The 18,168-nt window shown below is 35.8% G+C and overlaps 1 protein-coding gene across 1 annotated transcript; it reads left to right on the top strand.

Moving 5' to 3' along the window:
• Nucleotides 1-5,498: 5,498 nt before the first annotated feature.
• Nucleotides 5,499-17,560, top strand: Smp_041390 (ubiquitin-conjugating enzyme E2 G, putative). The gene is made up of 5 exons (XM_018791038.1): nt 5,499-5,544; nt 8,239-8,320; nt 10,867-10,985; nt 14,369-14,509; nt 17,057-17,560. Exons 1-5 carry the CDS (start codon nt 5,502-5,504, stop codon nt 17,176-17,178), a joined length of 507 nt encoding a protein of 168 aa, XP_018645747.1. The 5' UTR covers nt 5,499-5,501; the 3' UTR covers nt 17,179-17,560.
• Nucleotides 17,561-18,168: the final 608 nt, after the last annotated feature.

The raw sequence follows: 18,168 nt of genomic DNA, 5'->3' as shown, positions 1-18,168 counted from the left end.
CAACAGCCGTAAAGCAGAATTCAAACGAACCCTAAACTTTCCAGGTGACCTTGTCAGCAGAAATGAGTATTTCAATATCCAATATCCATCAGCTTCCTATTCCATTTGTGAAGAGAAGATATAACAATGCTGCATTTTTCTTGATATGCGAGTATGGTTGTCTTCAAGGTTATCTTCAAGCGTTCCACATATACATTTTAGTCATTTTTTATTCTTGATTCATTCAGCTGTACGTTTTTAAATTTAAGGTGCTGATTGAGACAATGTTACTTATTTATTGCCAAGTTTTTTCTGGTTCTTTATGCTCTTTTTGAATCTCTATACTTGCCATTATTTACATATATACCATGGTCTTGGCAACTGTCATGCTGGTTCGTCCGGCTTCTTGTTTATGAACTGTATGGAATTGAACAACTTTTCGATTATAATTATGAGCAGTCTTCTAGCACTGGAAGTACTAGGTGTAATAACATGTAATTCCTGGTACGTTTGTTATTGATTTTCTTATTTAATTGTATTTCACTATTCTAACGAGCAGTATATGATCTATATATAAATGACAGACTAATATTCCCATATAAATAAAAAAGTTTAGTTGTTGTGTCTGTTAACCGTTCCATATCTTTCGTCAACTAATCATATGTCACAGGTATTAAAAGTTTGACAACATCCATGTACGTAATACCTTTGCATTCGAAGCATAACAACCCAGTCAAATCAGAAGTCAGAAATGAAGGGGTACAAAGATATATTTGAAAGGTTATCGATGGGCCGAGAAGCGTTTGGTCAAGGCTGAATAACTGTTTCAAAGGACACTCAGCACGGTGAACCCACTAGTAATATGTTGCAGATGCATGAACGATCACCTTCAGCTAGGTGTAGTGTCGAAGACTCATGGAATTTTCACTCTTATAGCTCACTCCCCCCTCAATTATGATAGTTTCGACCTTAATACATGGCGAGACAGAATTTTAAACACTACGAGCTTGTCGTTGGTAAACTCTCATCCGATAGCTTTCTTGATTCGATAGGATCTGGTTTTGTTTCCCTAATACAAGGTGCTATGTGGCACAATCTAGCAACTGAAAAATGTTCTGTGAAAATCTTCTTTCATCGCAGTCTTCGTCAGTTTTTCATCTTGGAAGAGAACAGAAGTTTAAGAGGATGTCGAATTACACTCGTACGTGCGTAAGGACTCAAAATGGGCAAGAAAAGGAAAACAATTGGTATGTACTATGTCGTAGGGCAGACCGAACGAAAACATCACTTGACTGAGGTAGAGTGGAAACAAGTTTAAATGAATGCATTGTGTTTGTAAGCCTGCTCGTACAAGAGTTTAGATCCATATTCATTGAAGAAGATGAAGGATCCACGAATTCTCCTAGAAGTCTGAGTATCGTTCCGCAAATGAGTTGGGCTGCAGTGTATCCAATGCCACCTTTCAGTGCATTTCGAACGGCCTGCAGCTGAAGATGAAGCTTTAAGCTGTCAGTCAAAGCGTTCTAACAACCCGATTGCTTGTGGGTGGTAGTGTAGTGAACAAGAATATGACTGGGGACAATCGAATGTATTTAAGCATATAATACAGACCATCTCACAAAAACCTGATAACCTTACAGTTAACAGTTAATTTGCAAAAGCACGTGCCACCGTTTCAGCAGTAATGTCCTTGATGGGTAGTGCATCTGACCATCATATGAAACGGTACACACGTTAAGAGTTAAGAGTATCCATTTGGATCTGACGAAGCTTCTACCAAATTCAGATTAACATGGTCAGGACGGGCGCCCGTAATATTGAAAGAGCTCAAGAGACATTTGTTGTGTTTAATCACCGTGGATTTCTGGCAGTTTGCAAAGGCAAACAAAATACTGCGTAATTCTTCGAATGTTGATTGTTTGGTTAGCAAGTTGTCAAGCATTTCATTAGGGGTGTTTTTAGTGAACACAAATGAAAGCTGTATCTAAAACATTCTTAAATTTTCTAGATCGAGGATAGATGGTCCACCTTCATTGATCAGTAATTCACAATTAAGGATTGAAAATTTATCGTCTCTAACTAGCAAATTACGACACCCGAGAATACGAAGTTTATGACTTGTAATACTCGAAACAAAAACTTTGGTAGGTTTAATTAAAGCGTCGGAATTTAATAACTTCAATTTCCCAACCGAAATGATGGACTTGATACTACCATTGTCAATAATAAAATCGTGAAAAGCGCCACTGGACAGATATAATCGTTTTTGAATATGAAGTGAATTATTGGAAGTTGTAAATGAAGATGATATATGATTATTAGAGTAACCCAAGCTAATGAGGTCCGAATCAATAAGTCTAGTGTTACTTGTAGCGAAGCGAAAATTAGTTTTACTGACTGACTGGATGTATCCTATTTAAAGCATTTGGTGTGACGAAAATCTGATGTATTACGTGAATGGAATTTGTTACAAAATAAACACCAATCAGACCTGTGTGTCACGCCTGTAACCTGCTTCAAATTTTCTCGTTGAGTCATTCTTCACATTTTCACGACAATAGGAACTGTTATTAAACAAACGCGATTTTGAGCGGCACTGAAAGTAGAATTAGAAGTATTAGAATTAATTCGTCAACTAAGAACTCCTGAAATAATACAATTTAACGCAGATATAGTCAGATAAACACAAAGGAAGGTGTTATATTCAAAATTCTTTGTCAGGGCGTGATCAAGTTTGAAGGAGCCATTTTTCCGTACAAATACCACAGGCTTTTGAGAAGTTATGAGGATGTAATAGTTTGTGATTGAACAGTCACATGTACTCACGCATTCGTACTCGGTGATGTACAGACCTTTATTCTTTCACGAAACATCAACTTGTCTCATATGAATCTCATCAAAGTAACGCCATAACGCATGGATGTCGTGTGCGTTTTTCAATCATTTTGCTATTTTTTATATGGAGCAATTTTTATGCCATTGACTTGAGGTTTTTAGAGCTTCAATAGTATCGAAATGGCCTTGAGACTGATCTTAATAATCGATTAGTAGCTCCACTAGTTAATTAACAGCTCCATTCAAAACAGTCTTCAGTTCTCAGAGTGTACTCGTTCATTTGAAATGTCCTGTAACTGCGCTCCTACAACATGTAATTTGCTTCAAACTCACAAGTCGTTGTGCTCCACGACAGTTGAAAATTAGATCATCAGTGAGAATACGTCAGCTGGAAACCTCCCTGTCTCATGATAATGTTTGGCGGATTTGATCCTCTGGATTAAAACTATTTCACGAAACTTGTCAAATTTTAGAAATATAACATTTTGTAGTAACCTCAAACTTTATATTCATTGTTATATATACATTCTTATATATATATATATGCTTGTTACATATATTCTTACTTTGAAGAAATTCAGAACAAGATACGCAGCTGTACAACGTGGTGTAAAACGACGTGTGCTATGTTCCGACCATTGAATATGTCTGACAGCTGACTACTCAATGTGACTATTGAATTTCCTGAAGATTTGAAGCTATTCTGATTACCCGAAACTCAAATTTAAATGATCTGAAAGACTGCTGTCGATGCGAAGAAATTATGTAACGGGAATATCCACTGCGATATCACAAAATATCCTTTCAGTTGTTGTTACACTTTCAGAAAAAACCCTCTTATTGTTTGTTATATTTTTTGGTCCAAGGTCCGTTTATTTGAGGATTTATGCGATTACCAATCTTCCCGATATGGTGAGCCAATCGGAAAGAGCTCAATGAGAAGGTTAGTTAACAGCAATCAGGAGTGACCTAAGAGTGAGGCGCATTTTAAGGGCTAATAAGTGGATCAATTTATTGAGGCTCAGAGTGTTGTATATACGAATGAGTATTTATGCATTTTATTGGGCAACTCGATACAATTTCTCGTTCACTTTTTTGCTCCCACATAAGAAGTTAGTTGAGGGGGGTGTCAGCATGCAGCACACCGTGCATCAGCATCGGATTTAGTATACCTTCTGACACGACGCTTTCATAATCAGTTGTTTTACCAAATTAAGAGCAGCTCGTTCATTGTCATTTATCTCATTATTGAGATAAGCAAACGTGAAATTCGAATAAAGCCAGCACAACAATTGAGCCGGATTAATATGAATTCATTATATTTCGTGGTGAAATTAGGAAAATACTTTGGATGTGGATCGAACATACACTTGGAAAATCATGAAACTGCATCACAAGGCAAGTGCTAACATAGAATACTGAAGGGGAAATGAAATGAAGAAGATCAAGGAACACACTGAGTTGGGAGTCGGAAGCAGACCTCAAAAAAGTGAGTAGCAACTAAGAAGGATTGCTCAGGACAGAGTTGGTTGGAGTATGCTGGTGGGAGACCTATGCCCCTCCACGGGCAGTAACAGGCGGAAGTAAGTAAGCAAGTATCTGTATGAACATACATGCTTGGTCCCATGTGACAACCTACGCATATATCTCTCCTTAGCTTAAATGTTAGTCGTTTAATTATCGCTCGTAGAATCATTCCGCTTCCCATATATACATATATAGATATATATATGGACGCTTAAATTTTATTAATTGCTTTGCTTCGATTCCACTCGACTCTGAATTTTCCTGTATATTCGCTGGCTCGTGCGCTATGTAAGGATAAAATGTAGTCGGCACTTTATGTTACTTTCGGAACTCATACACCGTTAACATTTATTTAGTAACTGTTATCAGGGTGATTAATAAATAAAGTGGAAGGACAATAATCGATTTTTCATTGGCTTGATAAATTATTTTTTCGTTTTTGATCATTATTATCTTAATTGAACCAATGTTTATTTATGAATAAAAATATTCCCACGTGCATATGTCTCATTCTAGATATCTGATAGAAATACAGTCTGATGTCTTATCAGAAGCATTCAACTCCTCGGATACGTACACATGATAACCCTCCTCCATTTTAGACAAGCATATTTATTGCACGATCATCAACTACCATATCAGTCTTTCCTGGATGACACTGAAGGACATCACATCGATAACATGGCAAACAATTAAAGTTTTGAGTGTCTCGTTAAAATAGACTGCTACCTAAAAGTGATCGTCCTTCGTCTGATCCCAACAATCAGCATTCTACGTCTCATCAAAGACTAGAATTTCTGTTTTCTACTATATCCCAGCACAAGCATTTTAGTTGACCTGGATTCACTACTCAAAATGTAATTAATTTGATTTAACTAAACATCTATGCGTGCGTGAACACAGTACACTGTTTCTCCTTGTAGAAAAGACGTCCAAAAATATCTAATGGAAATTTGAAACTACTATGAATATTGCTTAACCAGTAAAACATTAGAATTACGACTTTCTGTTGAATCTCCATGTTTTTCTGCAAAAGCAAGACGGGATGTGTAAATGCGCAGTAACATATGTTCGACCTTGAGTCGGAAAGCCACTACCGTCACAAGAATATTGGGTGTGCATTTTGTTGGCGCTACATTCTGCCTACACGCTACTTTAGGATGGCAGGCAATGCTTTGAAAAGACTCATGGCAGAGTACAAACGTACGTTTCACTTAACTACTAATATTCTCAAATTCTTAAGCTCTAGGGTTTTTTTTGGATTAGCTTAACGCAAGCCATATCATGTATGTATTTGAAGGACCATCTGAACATTAATCTCTAATTGTACGACCTCTATTATCTAATTAGCGTCTCATTAAGTCAAATTGTGGCTCTCATTAACGTCCTTTACTCCAAAATCGTAGGGAGGTAGTCTTGATTTTTGTGCCTTTATTAATCCGGAGAGCTAGTTCTCAGCCTTTTTATGTCCCCCTTTTCGCACATCGTAGGCAGATACTGAGCGCCTCTGGGGCAAGCCCTTCATAAATCCGCTTTAGTAGATATCACCCACTGCAATTGCTTCTAATAGTGTTTTATTTACCACCGAGGTGTAGCATGTAAAGATCATGAAGTGCAGGTTGTCATTAGTAACTGTCTATGGACAGGTCTAATCTTTTAAATTTCTTGAAGTAAACCCGCAAAAAGCAAGTCGGTGCTACTTTTTCTTCACACCATATACTGTCGTTACCAACTTTTTTTGTCCAAATCAAACATTTTCTGGTGTTGGGTTGAAGTTAGTAAACATACAAACAGCTATTTCAGATCACTTAAATCTCAGAAGTCTGATTCAGTGCTAAAATTGTTAGAAAGTGGTAGACAGCCAAGTTAAACAACTTCCTTCTTGTGACACAGATGAAGTGTCATCTGCAAATTAAAGAACATGTATAATTTTTAATAGTTGGCTCTGTCCTACTTTATAGCTATGAAATGTAGCTTTTAAATATAGGATATTCGCAGATAACTAGTATTTTATCCTAGATACTTTAAAGATATTGCTCGTATATGCTAGAGTCAATGAGTTAACAACGGCTAGGTTGCACCTAAAGTACGTAGTAAACTGATTGATGAGAGTGGCGCTTCAAGGACTCACTTATCACAATTATTACATACCTCAACCCACTGAGTTTACTGGTATAAGGTTAGGTTAAAAGATTGATGAGGGCAAACAAACCAATATGTGGCATCAGTTTACTAAGTTATTGGCTGATATTTCTAACCGTTCATAACACTATGCTGAGATCTTCGCGATTATCATAGCCGGTGATTGGAGACGTTAAATGACATGGTTCAGAATCAGTCACAGTAGTACGGATGCATCCACTCTCGTCGGATCACGAGTTTCAAAATTATGTTATACTTTTTATTTCTTGAATTTTTCTTAAACCATATGGTTTATGCCTAATTTGTTACACTACTACTGATACTATAACCACTTTCACTATTATATTTGTCTTAATTTTGCTTGGATGTGATGATAACGCGTGGCAACTTAAGCCAGCGTGTTTTTGTCGAGTTCTATATTTATTTATTGATTGGCCTAGAGCCTGTTTTAAAATGTATGTAAATAGTTTCGCCTGTGAACAGTCTTATGATGTTTTTTCCTGCATATAACTTCGTCAAACTATTCATATCATGCAGTTTTGTACGTCATACGTTCCTAAACCTCATAGATTTTGACCATCAGAGTTTTCGGCTAATATCAATTTTTTGTTTCCCCCTATCCTTTTTATTTAAAAATCAAATACATATATAAGGCGATAACAAATACACCAACTAGATTTGAAAGGTAGTATTTACAAGGGTGCTTTTTAGCAGTAACAACAAACCCCAAATACTCTGGTACGGCCGAGGGTTTGGAGAGTCAGCTTTCCCTTCCAAAATGCTCCCACATGGCCTCGCGTTTACAGCCACTGTCAGGAAATTCCTACTCACTCCCTTCTCGCGGCGTGGGTATTGTTTATGAAGTTGGGAGGAGGAAAACCAAATGTCTGACGCTTTAATCGGGTTGGTGAATATAGAGGATCCACCCTGGGTAATTGAAAAACCCTGATTCCAAACCAGTGGTGCATATGGGCTTCAGAATCATGATAGGAACGAATGGCATATAAACCTATTTTTGGCCTTGGGCTACCATGAAACTGCATCTCCTGATAATGCTCCACCGTCTTGTATATTGAACCTGTAGGTCAAAGGCTCGGGGAGTGGCCCTTTAAGAAAACCACTTGCTTCAGCTTGGGCGCCCGTGAAGTACTCCAGCCCTCACACATCAAATGAGTTGTGGTTTATATGTATTTGGTGCCTTATAGTACAAATATTTGTGTTTAAGTAATAATAACATCAACCTACTTTCGACGAAAACGACAAAATAATCTCATTACCCATGCATTTTTCTTCAGTACTGATGTTACTGTTTTGAATCCCTTGCTTTTCTTCTGATTAGTTTCCATTCTTATCATCCTTGCATCTATTTGGACTAATTTGGTCTATATTTATTTAAATTATGTTCGATATGGTTTCGGACTAACTGTGCAATTTGATAGGTGTTGTGAAAGTTTAAGTTGGTATTATCATGTTAATAAAATTTCTGTTAGAATATAGATACAAATATGCATTTAGAATGATATCATCATATGATGAAGTCTGAAACATCAAGTTAGTGGTTAAATTACTGTTATTTCGCCCAATACATTGCAGGTTTGCACCGTATCTCACCTACTTTGACTCGGGTAGCCCATTAGTGTAAATAACCATGCCCGAAATGTGACTCGAAACTTAATAAATAAAATTGTACTTGGTAAATTTGTTACATCCTATTATCTCGCGCTCTGATTTATATTACTCTCTCCTCCATTTTAGAATTAACAGTCAACCCACCAGAGGGTATTGTTGCTGGACCAGTGGATGAAAGGAATTTTTTTGAGTGGGAAGCATTAATTGCGTGAGTTAATTGATAATTAAATTAATAAATAACTATATAGTATTGACAGTTCAGTTCTAAATAACTGTAGCAAAATAACAAAACAGTCATTTAATTTTTTATAGCTAAATATTTAAGTCATCAGTCCACAAATTCAGTGCACTGCGTATTCATTCTATTACAAATTAGTTATGGAAATCTTATAACCCTCTCTGTATCATTTCAAACAACTCTGTCATTGTACCTTACGATCTATTCGGTCTTGTAATTTGTTTTGTGGTCTTTTGTGTTGATTAATTGTTGCATAAAACATGACTTTAAAATTATTAGGTCATTAACTGGCTAGTTAATGCAACTCAGGAACCTAGTAACAGATCCTTGGGTTCGAATTGGGCTTTATATGTAAGGGTTAATGGTAATACTTTAATGCTCAACCTGAAGTGGGGCAGGATTCAAACTTTCCACCTAGTGTTTAGAAGCTCTCAAGCCATATGACCGCCGAACTGCGCCATCAGTTTGTCCTCTATAAGTTTCTGTATTGTTCTTAACGTAAAAGGGTATCTATAGATGACCTTGCAATGCAGTTTCGAATTGTCTATAAAGAGTCAAAAGAAAAATAAGCTTAAGTACATTTCTGTGTATTAATAAAGGTGAGTAAAATAAGAAGGTACACACAAATCATATATTTTATGATATTAAAGATTCCATCTGGTGAGTTCGGTGAGTTACTAATATCAGTAAAGGAGGATCGGTTAATAGAATTGCGAAAAAGCTCTGACTGACGTTCAGGACAATACTAGTGAGTTCTCAGCCGCCAAGTAGAACACGCATCAGTAGATCTGGTTATCTAACAATGTTTTCATTTCGTTTTTTGGACATTTTCCTTATGTGTAATACTAATAAATACCGTATCTTATGGATAGTATAACACTTCACTAGTAAGATTGCAAGTGGCAATTTGTTTCGTTTAAAATTCACATCTGTAATTCCCACTAAATAAAACTAAAAACATAATTTTTAGAGACTATAGTACAATGAGAAATTAGATGTCGATTCGAAGTTAAATTATTCGCAAACCAATAAATACCGACTAAAAACTATAAAAACCAAGGAATACTGGATAGCTACTTTCTCCATTCTGTTTTTTCAGGGGTGGTGGTGATAGTCGTTGTTTACTCTCCCTTTATCCCCAAACTTAAGAACTTCATTATTCTTGTTATGGTACAGTCTAAGTACTAAGGACTTTGGACTTCCGTTACTTACTTCCTCCTGTTACTGCCCGTGGAGGGGCATAGGCCGCCTACCAGCATTCTCCATCCAACTCTGTCCTAAGCAACCCTTTTTAGTTGCTACTCACTTTTTTGAGGTCTGCTTCCGATTCCCGACTCAGTGTGTTCCTTGATCTTCTTCATTTCATTTCCCCTTCAGTATTCTATGTTAGCACTTGCCTTGTGATGCAGTTTCATGATTTTCGAAATGTATGTCCTATCCACCTCAGTTAATTATTAGTAAGTATCTAGATTATCATCCACGACTATCAGTCAACATCGGTTAACAGTGCTTGGTCATTTAGTTCTATATGCTTCTGACTAAACAGTTATTCTGTGCATTCTGTTCTCCAGTAATACTTCAGTCCACTCCATTCCTGGACAGGTGCTTCCATATAATCAATCATTTCCATAATATATTGGGTCGGGAGTAATGCTCTACTTTCTCAGTATCAGTTTATCTTTAGATGTATTTTAAATGAAAAATATAATTAAAAGGGTGTCTCACAGTTGAAAGCGAGAGACGCTGCATACTAACGGTCTCACCCCAGGAAAACTAACCTTTACTTACTATCTTAGTTTAATGATGACAAAAGCGGTGGCTTACTGATAAAAGTATTCAACCTAGGTATATTGGGTCGCTTATTCGAATCCTAACCCATTTACTTCGATTTATACATATGGATAGTACGACTAGTCTGGCTACACAAAGAATGTGATTCAAAGCTGAGTGTACGAATAATTTACATTATTATTTTTTATTTGTCCAACTATAGCTTGCTCGATGCAACACCTCAGTATCTGTCTAGTTGTATTTTTCGAAATATACCTCTGAAAACACCAGAATCAGTGAAACGAGACGTCTATTATTTTTTTATTTCTAGTTCATTTCCAGTTTGTGTTACTTCATAGCCTTATCGTTAGTATCAAAATAAGTAAATATGAAGTTGGTGGCTTAGTGACTAAGTGACTTGACCTTCCACTAATAGGTCATAAGTCCGAACCTTGATCGAATTACTTTGGATTGGGAAGCTAGAAATAGTGCACCACCAACAGTTTAAAATAAAGTCAACTACGTAAATCTGCAATTAATGGGTTAAAATATGACTCATTATTATTACTATACATAGTGTTAACTGAATTATCAAATTTAAATTCATTAATTGTTCACTTATGAATTGTATTTAAAGGTACATATGTATATTTTTAAGAGTTTTCTTCTTAAAAGTTTCTTATTACTTATTGAATATCTTAGTTTTTGACAGTTTTCCATTTTGTTCTGTATGTGATATATTTTAGTGGACCAGAGGGTACTCCATTTGAAGGTGGTGTTTTCGCTGTACGTTTAAACTTCCCATCAGATTATCCTTTGTCTCCACCAAAAATGCAGTTTCTAACTGAAGTGTTCCATCCAAATAGTGAGCATATTCAGTTTTTATTTACTTTATGTTTTCATGTAAAAAAAAGATAATTTAGCCGGTTTTGGTAGTGTTGCATTCCTTGAACTAGATAACTTGGAATCATATCGTCGTGCTGTACAACATTATCAGCGCTTATGTTATGCAGGCCCCCAAATGCCCTGGTACGGCCGAGAGTGGGGAGAGTTCGCTCTCCCTCTCGAAATGCTCTCACATGGCCACGCGAATATATAGCCTCTGACAGGGAAGTCCTACTCACTGCCTTCTCGTAACGGGGGTGTTGTTTACGAAATTGAGAGGACGAAAAGCGAATGTCCGGCGCTTTAACTGGGTTGGTGGACACGGAAAGTTCACCTAGGGGAGTTGGAAAGCCCTGATTCCAAACCAATGGTGCACATGGGCTCCAGTATCCTGAAGGAACGAATGGCGTATGAACCAACTGTTGGTCACCGGCTACCATGGGACTGCATCTCCTCACGATGTTCCAGTGCCTTGTGGACTAGACCTTCAGGTCAAAGGCTCGAGGTGTGGCCTTTAAGAAAACCACCTGCTTCGGTTCGGGCACCCGGGCAGTATCACAGTCCTCACACAAATTAAATGAGATTTGTGTGGCGCATATATATCTGGTGCTTCCTTGTACCAATATTTATGTGTTTAAATAAAAAATAAATAATAAAATAACATGCGGAATTGAGCTTCAAAATTATTCCTTAAGCCTCACATCAGTTCGTTCTTAGGGCTTTTTTGTGGTTGGTGGTCTTTGTAAGTCTCATTGTCTTCTTTTTTTTTGTGTTCCTGTTGATTTCTTTGTTCGGTCGACCTTTGATTATATGGTCGATTGATCTTTTCTCTACGGATTGGTAGGTTTAGTCTATGTTGATGTTTCTGTTGATCGCCGAGTAATTCGGATCTTACGCCTTCTAAAACTCTGAGACTTAGAGTTTCCTGGACCTAGAAGTTTGACGTTTTTTTAATCGAATTCGTGCCCATGGTTCTCTGCATGCATTGATAGCAGTTCCATTCCTGTGCAATGACTGAGCCCACTTTCACAAGTAAGAAACTCTGACTATATTGTTCAGAATTACAATGAAATCCCTGCAATTAAACAATCTAACTCAGGGAAAATAGCACCACAAAAATGTCTTCCTATCATCTTTAGCTGGTAATCGCGCTGCCCCTGACCCTCCTCTAACCCTTCTCAGAAAAAAGTTCATAAAGTTAAGGAAAACTGGAAGCCACATAAGTTATCACGAAGTTTAAATCTCTATAAATCCAACCTCCTAGTCTAAATTAGAGAAATAGACACTTATGATAATAATAGTGCTGAAACTAGTTTTATCACAAATATGTCTAGGTTAAAACAAATTCGACCAGTGAATTTCAGGTTGTGGGGTAATGGCATATTAGAAAGACTACTTCTTTCATTGGTAATAATAATAATAGTAATTATTATTATTATTATTATTATTATTATTATTATCTAATCACTAGTGTCTAGCTTTGAGATGGATTCCTAAAGTGCAAATGTTAATTTATGTCTAGTGAAGTTCAGTTGTCCAGTTTCAACAACTTTCCATCATTGAAGTTGTCTTACTACTCCATACATTTCTTTAAGCTAAAATTTTATATTATAGAATCTCTGGAAGTCCTCTGTCCATTCCCTGGTAAACCCCCCGTATGTATATACATCTTGCTAATGAATTTCATATTAGGACGAGACAGTAGATCCTCATTGTTCCCTAACAGAGGTTCTCCAATTGACAATGTCAGTGTGTGAAAATTTTTTGTCAAACTCCATAAACTCCGATAACTTGATAGTTGTGAACTCGAATATTCAACTTAAGTAGAGTGTGGAAATAAAAATAAAACCAGAGAAAAAGATTAATAGTTAAGGTAGAAGAGATATTAGGAATGGACGAAGTTATGTGATTGTAAACAAGGTCTACTGAAGCGCTGTTAGTGATTTGTGAGTGGTTAGCATCTCCTTATCCCCCACTCCATGGAAAGGTATTTCTTGTTAATCACGACACCGATACTTGATCATATTTCGTTTAATTTTACTGTTCATCCAACAGTGTGCAAAGAAAAGTCATATCATCGCTCAAGTTTTAATTAACCATTAACTACTGATCTTTCCTCATTGTTGATACTCATAGACTAGAATGAACAAATTGCTCTCTGATATTCATGACTCATCTACTAAACGAACGGATAAATTACCTAGGGTGATGGGTGCAGCACACTTATACTGAACATCGAAAATGTTTCAGATAACCTCGACCATTTGTATTCAAATAATCACGCTCGAATCAATGACATTTTGAATATAATGTGTTTAATTTCAGTTTTATTGTATTGCATCTGATGAACAAAATTTAGGGAAAATGGTAGTCTTCGTTTTATTCCAAAATTCATCTCTTATATTATTATACTCTTTGAATCGCTCAAATATGATGATATTCATTCGTATTAATATTTTCTTCAAAGTGTAACAGTTTACTTGAATGAAATAGCCTTATTTACTGGCCAGATGTCTTACTCTTTTGATATCATTCTATTTTTAGAGGGGTTGGAATCAAGAATTTCTTCCTCTAAACAGTAATCGTGGTTGGGATACGTGTTATGTATGCTCAACAACCGCCTGTTTTGACATGTGATATTTAGCACTGGTGTGGGAGGTTGCGAGAAAACAAGTGGTAATCAAACCAAGATATTTCATCAATCCACTCAGTTGTTGACTGTCGGTCTGAGCCATGTATTCAGGTGTAGACTAATTAGCTAGGATCCTTGCGACTATCATAACCAATAACTGAATATGTTGAGTGATGTATCTAAGAATTGTTTGTTGTGGCACAAATGTTCCCACTATTTATCTTCCTTCTCAAAATAACTTCATACTTTTTATTTCACAGATTCATTCTTGCTTTTCGAATCACATAGATTATGCCTAGTGTTTTCCACCCCTACTGATACTGTTTTCCACCCCTACTGATACTGTTATTATTTCTACTACGCTGACATCTGTCTTGCTAATTTATTTGGCTATGGCGATGATGTGCATCAACTTAAACGGATATATATATATATATATATATATCAAGTTCTACGTTGTTTATGAATGACTGAACTATAATCGGTTGATCATAGCAGACCCAAACCCTCGTATATAACAGCTACCTCATTACGATGACTTATCAAAAGACAATAGTTCATATTTGGTCTGAAATCTAATTGTGTTCATTCATAGTTATCAGCGTCTCGCCGTCATACAACAATCAAAGAAAATGAAAATCAATTAAATATTGGTTAGCAATTTCATTCTTAGTTTGTTTTGTGTACCGTATGTGAGGATTTCTTTCTCATTCTCCTCTCTTACTATCTAGTCTATCCAGATGGACGCGTATGCATTTCCATACTTCATGCTCCTGGTGATGATCCAATGGGTTATGAAAGTTCCGTTGAACGTTGGAGTCCAGTTCAATCAGTAGAAAAAATTTTATTATCTGTTGTTAGTATGCTTGCAGGTAATTGATTTTAATCATTAAAGTGGATTAAATCCAGTTTTTAAATTCTTCGTTTTTTCTTGTTATCAGAAAATCATTGTCTTGTTTAGAAAACTACTCAAAAACCATAGATTTTGACTAAATAACTATCTCATTTTTTTATTAAAATCACAAACCGATCAATGTTAGATCACCACTAAAAACCTGAAAGCACTGAACGGCCATCTCGTCCTATTGTGGAACTCCTCAGCAGTGCGCAGCCATGACTCCGCACTCGGGGACCGAACCCACGACCTTCGGTTTCGTGCGAACACTTAACCCCTGGACCATCGAGTTAGACTCATTTTAATCAGATGGTTTTTACCATACTATTTTAAATTGTCATCATCAGTAATTTGGTAGGTAGGAGAAAGAAGCGTTTTCCGATGTGATTACATTTTAAGTTTGTTAAAATAATAATCCATTGAATACTAATGTTTAATAATTTGTAGATAACTCTGGAAAATATCAATGTTAGTCATACTGACAAACAAACAACTGTTTATGAGATCAAATTACCAATGTAACTCACCACAACTCTCTCATTGAATGAATTGTCATTAAAAGAAAGCCAACTAGCATAATAGATTTTTGTTTAATTTAGTAAAATGATATACTGCCATTTAAAGTAGTGAATACAAGAGATTATAAATAATGAGCTGTCAATGGGATCATTAAACAATCGGCGGCCGGTAAAACGGTGCAGAAATACAAATTCTGTGAATTATTCATTCACGTTTATGAAATCGAGACAAGTGTTAGACTTAATTCCTACCCCTTATCATATTTACAGTTTCTTATAAGTTAATATTTTGTAGACTATATAATAATAAATTTACTGAATAGTTTTTTTGGGGGGGAAGCATCAAAATTCAGTTCGTAATGGAAGTAATCAATCATTTTATCTAATGGAATTATTATTATTGTTCGAAAGATAAGCTGATAAATAACATTGAAAACAGTGCTTCCGGTTTATACCTTACATCCAGTATCTGTTCGTTAGGGATGCTTTCCGATCCAGACTAACTGTATCAATTAAATAATCTAGTTGCAAGTTCGAGCTAGAGGATTGTTTTTCCGAATTAATTCGTCTATCTCAGATGTGATTTACATGTTGCGTACATCACGTCACCGACTCTTACGATGACACCCGCTATCCACGTAGTTCCCCATTGTTGTAAGTTTCCTACGTACACTGGAAACGCATTAAGAAACTGACGTTCAATTCCCTTCGCCTTGGGTCTGTAATCTCGTCTTCTTTTTTGTGGATACATGATATTAAATGAAGTCCAAATCTTCCTTCAACAGGGAGGACAAACTTAGGTGAGGCTGGATTCGGGGTTATTACTGATGATTTTCTCGGTCGTATCATCCCCTTGTAATTATTCTGAAAATCATGAAAAAATTTCTGTCACCATTTGTGCATTATATAGGGAGATGAATATACTCGGTTGCAAATAAGGTTGGATGACTGGTCGAACATTTTTAAATCTGGGTTACAAATAAGATTAAATGGGTAATCGAACATTTTCAATTCTGTGATCTAGTCAAGTCCCAATAAATTGAAGTGTTCATTATTTGCATAACAATTTGATTTGATTGTTAGATCATGAAATTAGACAGTACGTTTGATAATTCCGGAAATGTGAATGCAGTCAGTAGTAGGATGAATGCTTGGCCTACCAAGTTTGTGCCAAGTTTTCCGAGAAATCAAAGTAACATTGAATGCAGTGTCCAACTGCAGAGTGATAATACGATGATTAACATCAGTGGATAAATACTTGCGTAAGCATTGAGGGTTACATTTGGTCAAACCATTTTCTTGAAAATTCGGTTAGATCAAAAAGAAATAAAAGGTTGTGAACCCCTTATACTCACATTCTCAGTTGATTACTGACTAGGTTAGGTAATTGAATTATTACTTTACTGCTGTTCGACCTTTCATTATTATGAAACTTAAGACAAGATTATTGATAATAAAAGTTTTCTTGGTTTCATTGAAGATGGAAGTTAGCGCTGATCTTCACATAATTAATTTCTAATGTTTAAAGAATGCTAATAACAATCATAAGTTAGTTTTAGGATCTTGAACTTGAATTTACATTGCAATTTTTATTGGTTACAAATCAGTTCCATAGGAACTAGTGGACTTTTGCACTTAACGATTATCAATCTACTATACAATTTTCCAGCAATTAACGTAAATAGTTTTCTCAGTACAGGTCTATAAGTTCAACCTTAAGACCCAATTCGTTTTAGTATATGGGGTAATGGTGCTACTCGATGCGGTTCAGACCTGCGACCTAACAATAAAAAGTTATTTTTCTCGTCTTCATCGTTAAATGGCGCGCGTTTCGACTAATAGATAGAAGGTTCAAACTCCTTACTTGCGTTAGTCTAAGCAGTTGAATTGTGTCACTAACCTCATCACCCTTGTAAAGAGTGTACTTGGTAAATAATTCACATTATAACTTGGCTTAAAATCATCCTTATTTCTTGGTTTTCTCTAAACTAATTGATGCTTTTTAGAACCGAATGATGAGAGTGCAGCTAATGTGGATGCAGCAAAAACATGGCGTGAAGATAAAGCACGTTTCAATAGTCTAGCACTTCGAAGTGTACGTATTAGTTTGGGTATTTCGGCGGAATAAAATACTATCAAAACTAAAGGAGAATAACAATAAAACAATAGAAACTAATCATATCTTTCAATTTTTTGTAACATTTATCTTTCACTTATTATGTAGTTCCTTCAAAATAATTCTTATTTTGCAATTATCATTTCATTTTTGTTGTTGTTGTTGTTATTAATATCTTTTCATTTTCTGATCAAGTAAGTCATGAACAATCTTATGAATTCCATGATTTTGCTTAAATAACTGATTGTAATGAAAGCCACTCCTTCAGAGAATAAGAAAATAGACAAACAAAATAAATTAACTCAAGTTTAAATCGTAAAAAAAGAATAAAGTTGACTATTTTTAGTGTGATTAAAATTAAAATATACATGATGATGATTTTAATGACATGACTATTTGGCCGAAGTGATTTTTTTGTCTGAGACTTACTTGTGTATATTGTTTGGCTTGGGAAATGTAATAATTGTATTCGGGGAGAATGGTGTTAAAGATATTTGTATGATTGTTAGTGGTATAAGATGTGAACATTGTGTAAATGGTCCATGTTAAAAGGGGCTTCCTTTCTACTAAGCGCTGTAAGGTTTAGCAATGCAAAAGACCTTCAGTCACTCGTCTTTTTGTATAAATGGCAAATCGTTTTCGGATTAGTTTGGTATAAATAAAAATTTTATGGTCGTTAAAAACGGTGTTTAGTGCTATTGCTGATTTGTCTTGTTGATTTTATGGTTCTAAATGATTATCTGGAGGTCTCTTTGTTTAGCTTAGATGTCATCTGACACAAGTCATGATTTCACATCAAGACTGCAATATATGATACATAACAATCCATAATGCTATGTCGAACTGGTAAGAATTCTAACTTTTATTTGAACTAAAACATTTCGAAATGCTGGTTGTTTCATAGAATGCTTTTATTCTATGATTTAATGATTGTTATATCTTGTGGCCGAGTGGATGCCTAGTTGATGGGTGAGGTGATGAGACCGCCAGTTACAGAGCAGC

This window comes from Schistosoma mansoni (assembly GCF_000237925.1).
Source record: "Schistosoma mansoni, WGS project CABG00000000 data, chromosome 7 unplaced supercontig 0100, strain Puerto Rico, whole genome shotgun sequence".
NCBI lineage: Eukaryota > Metazoa > Platyhelminthes > Trematoda > Strigeidida > Schistosomatidae > Schistosoma > Schistosoma mansoni.
Note: the sequence above shows the minus strand (reverse complement) of the source record. Positions and strands in the feature narration are given on the sequence as shown.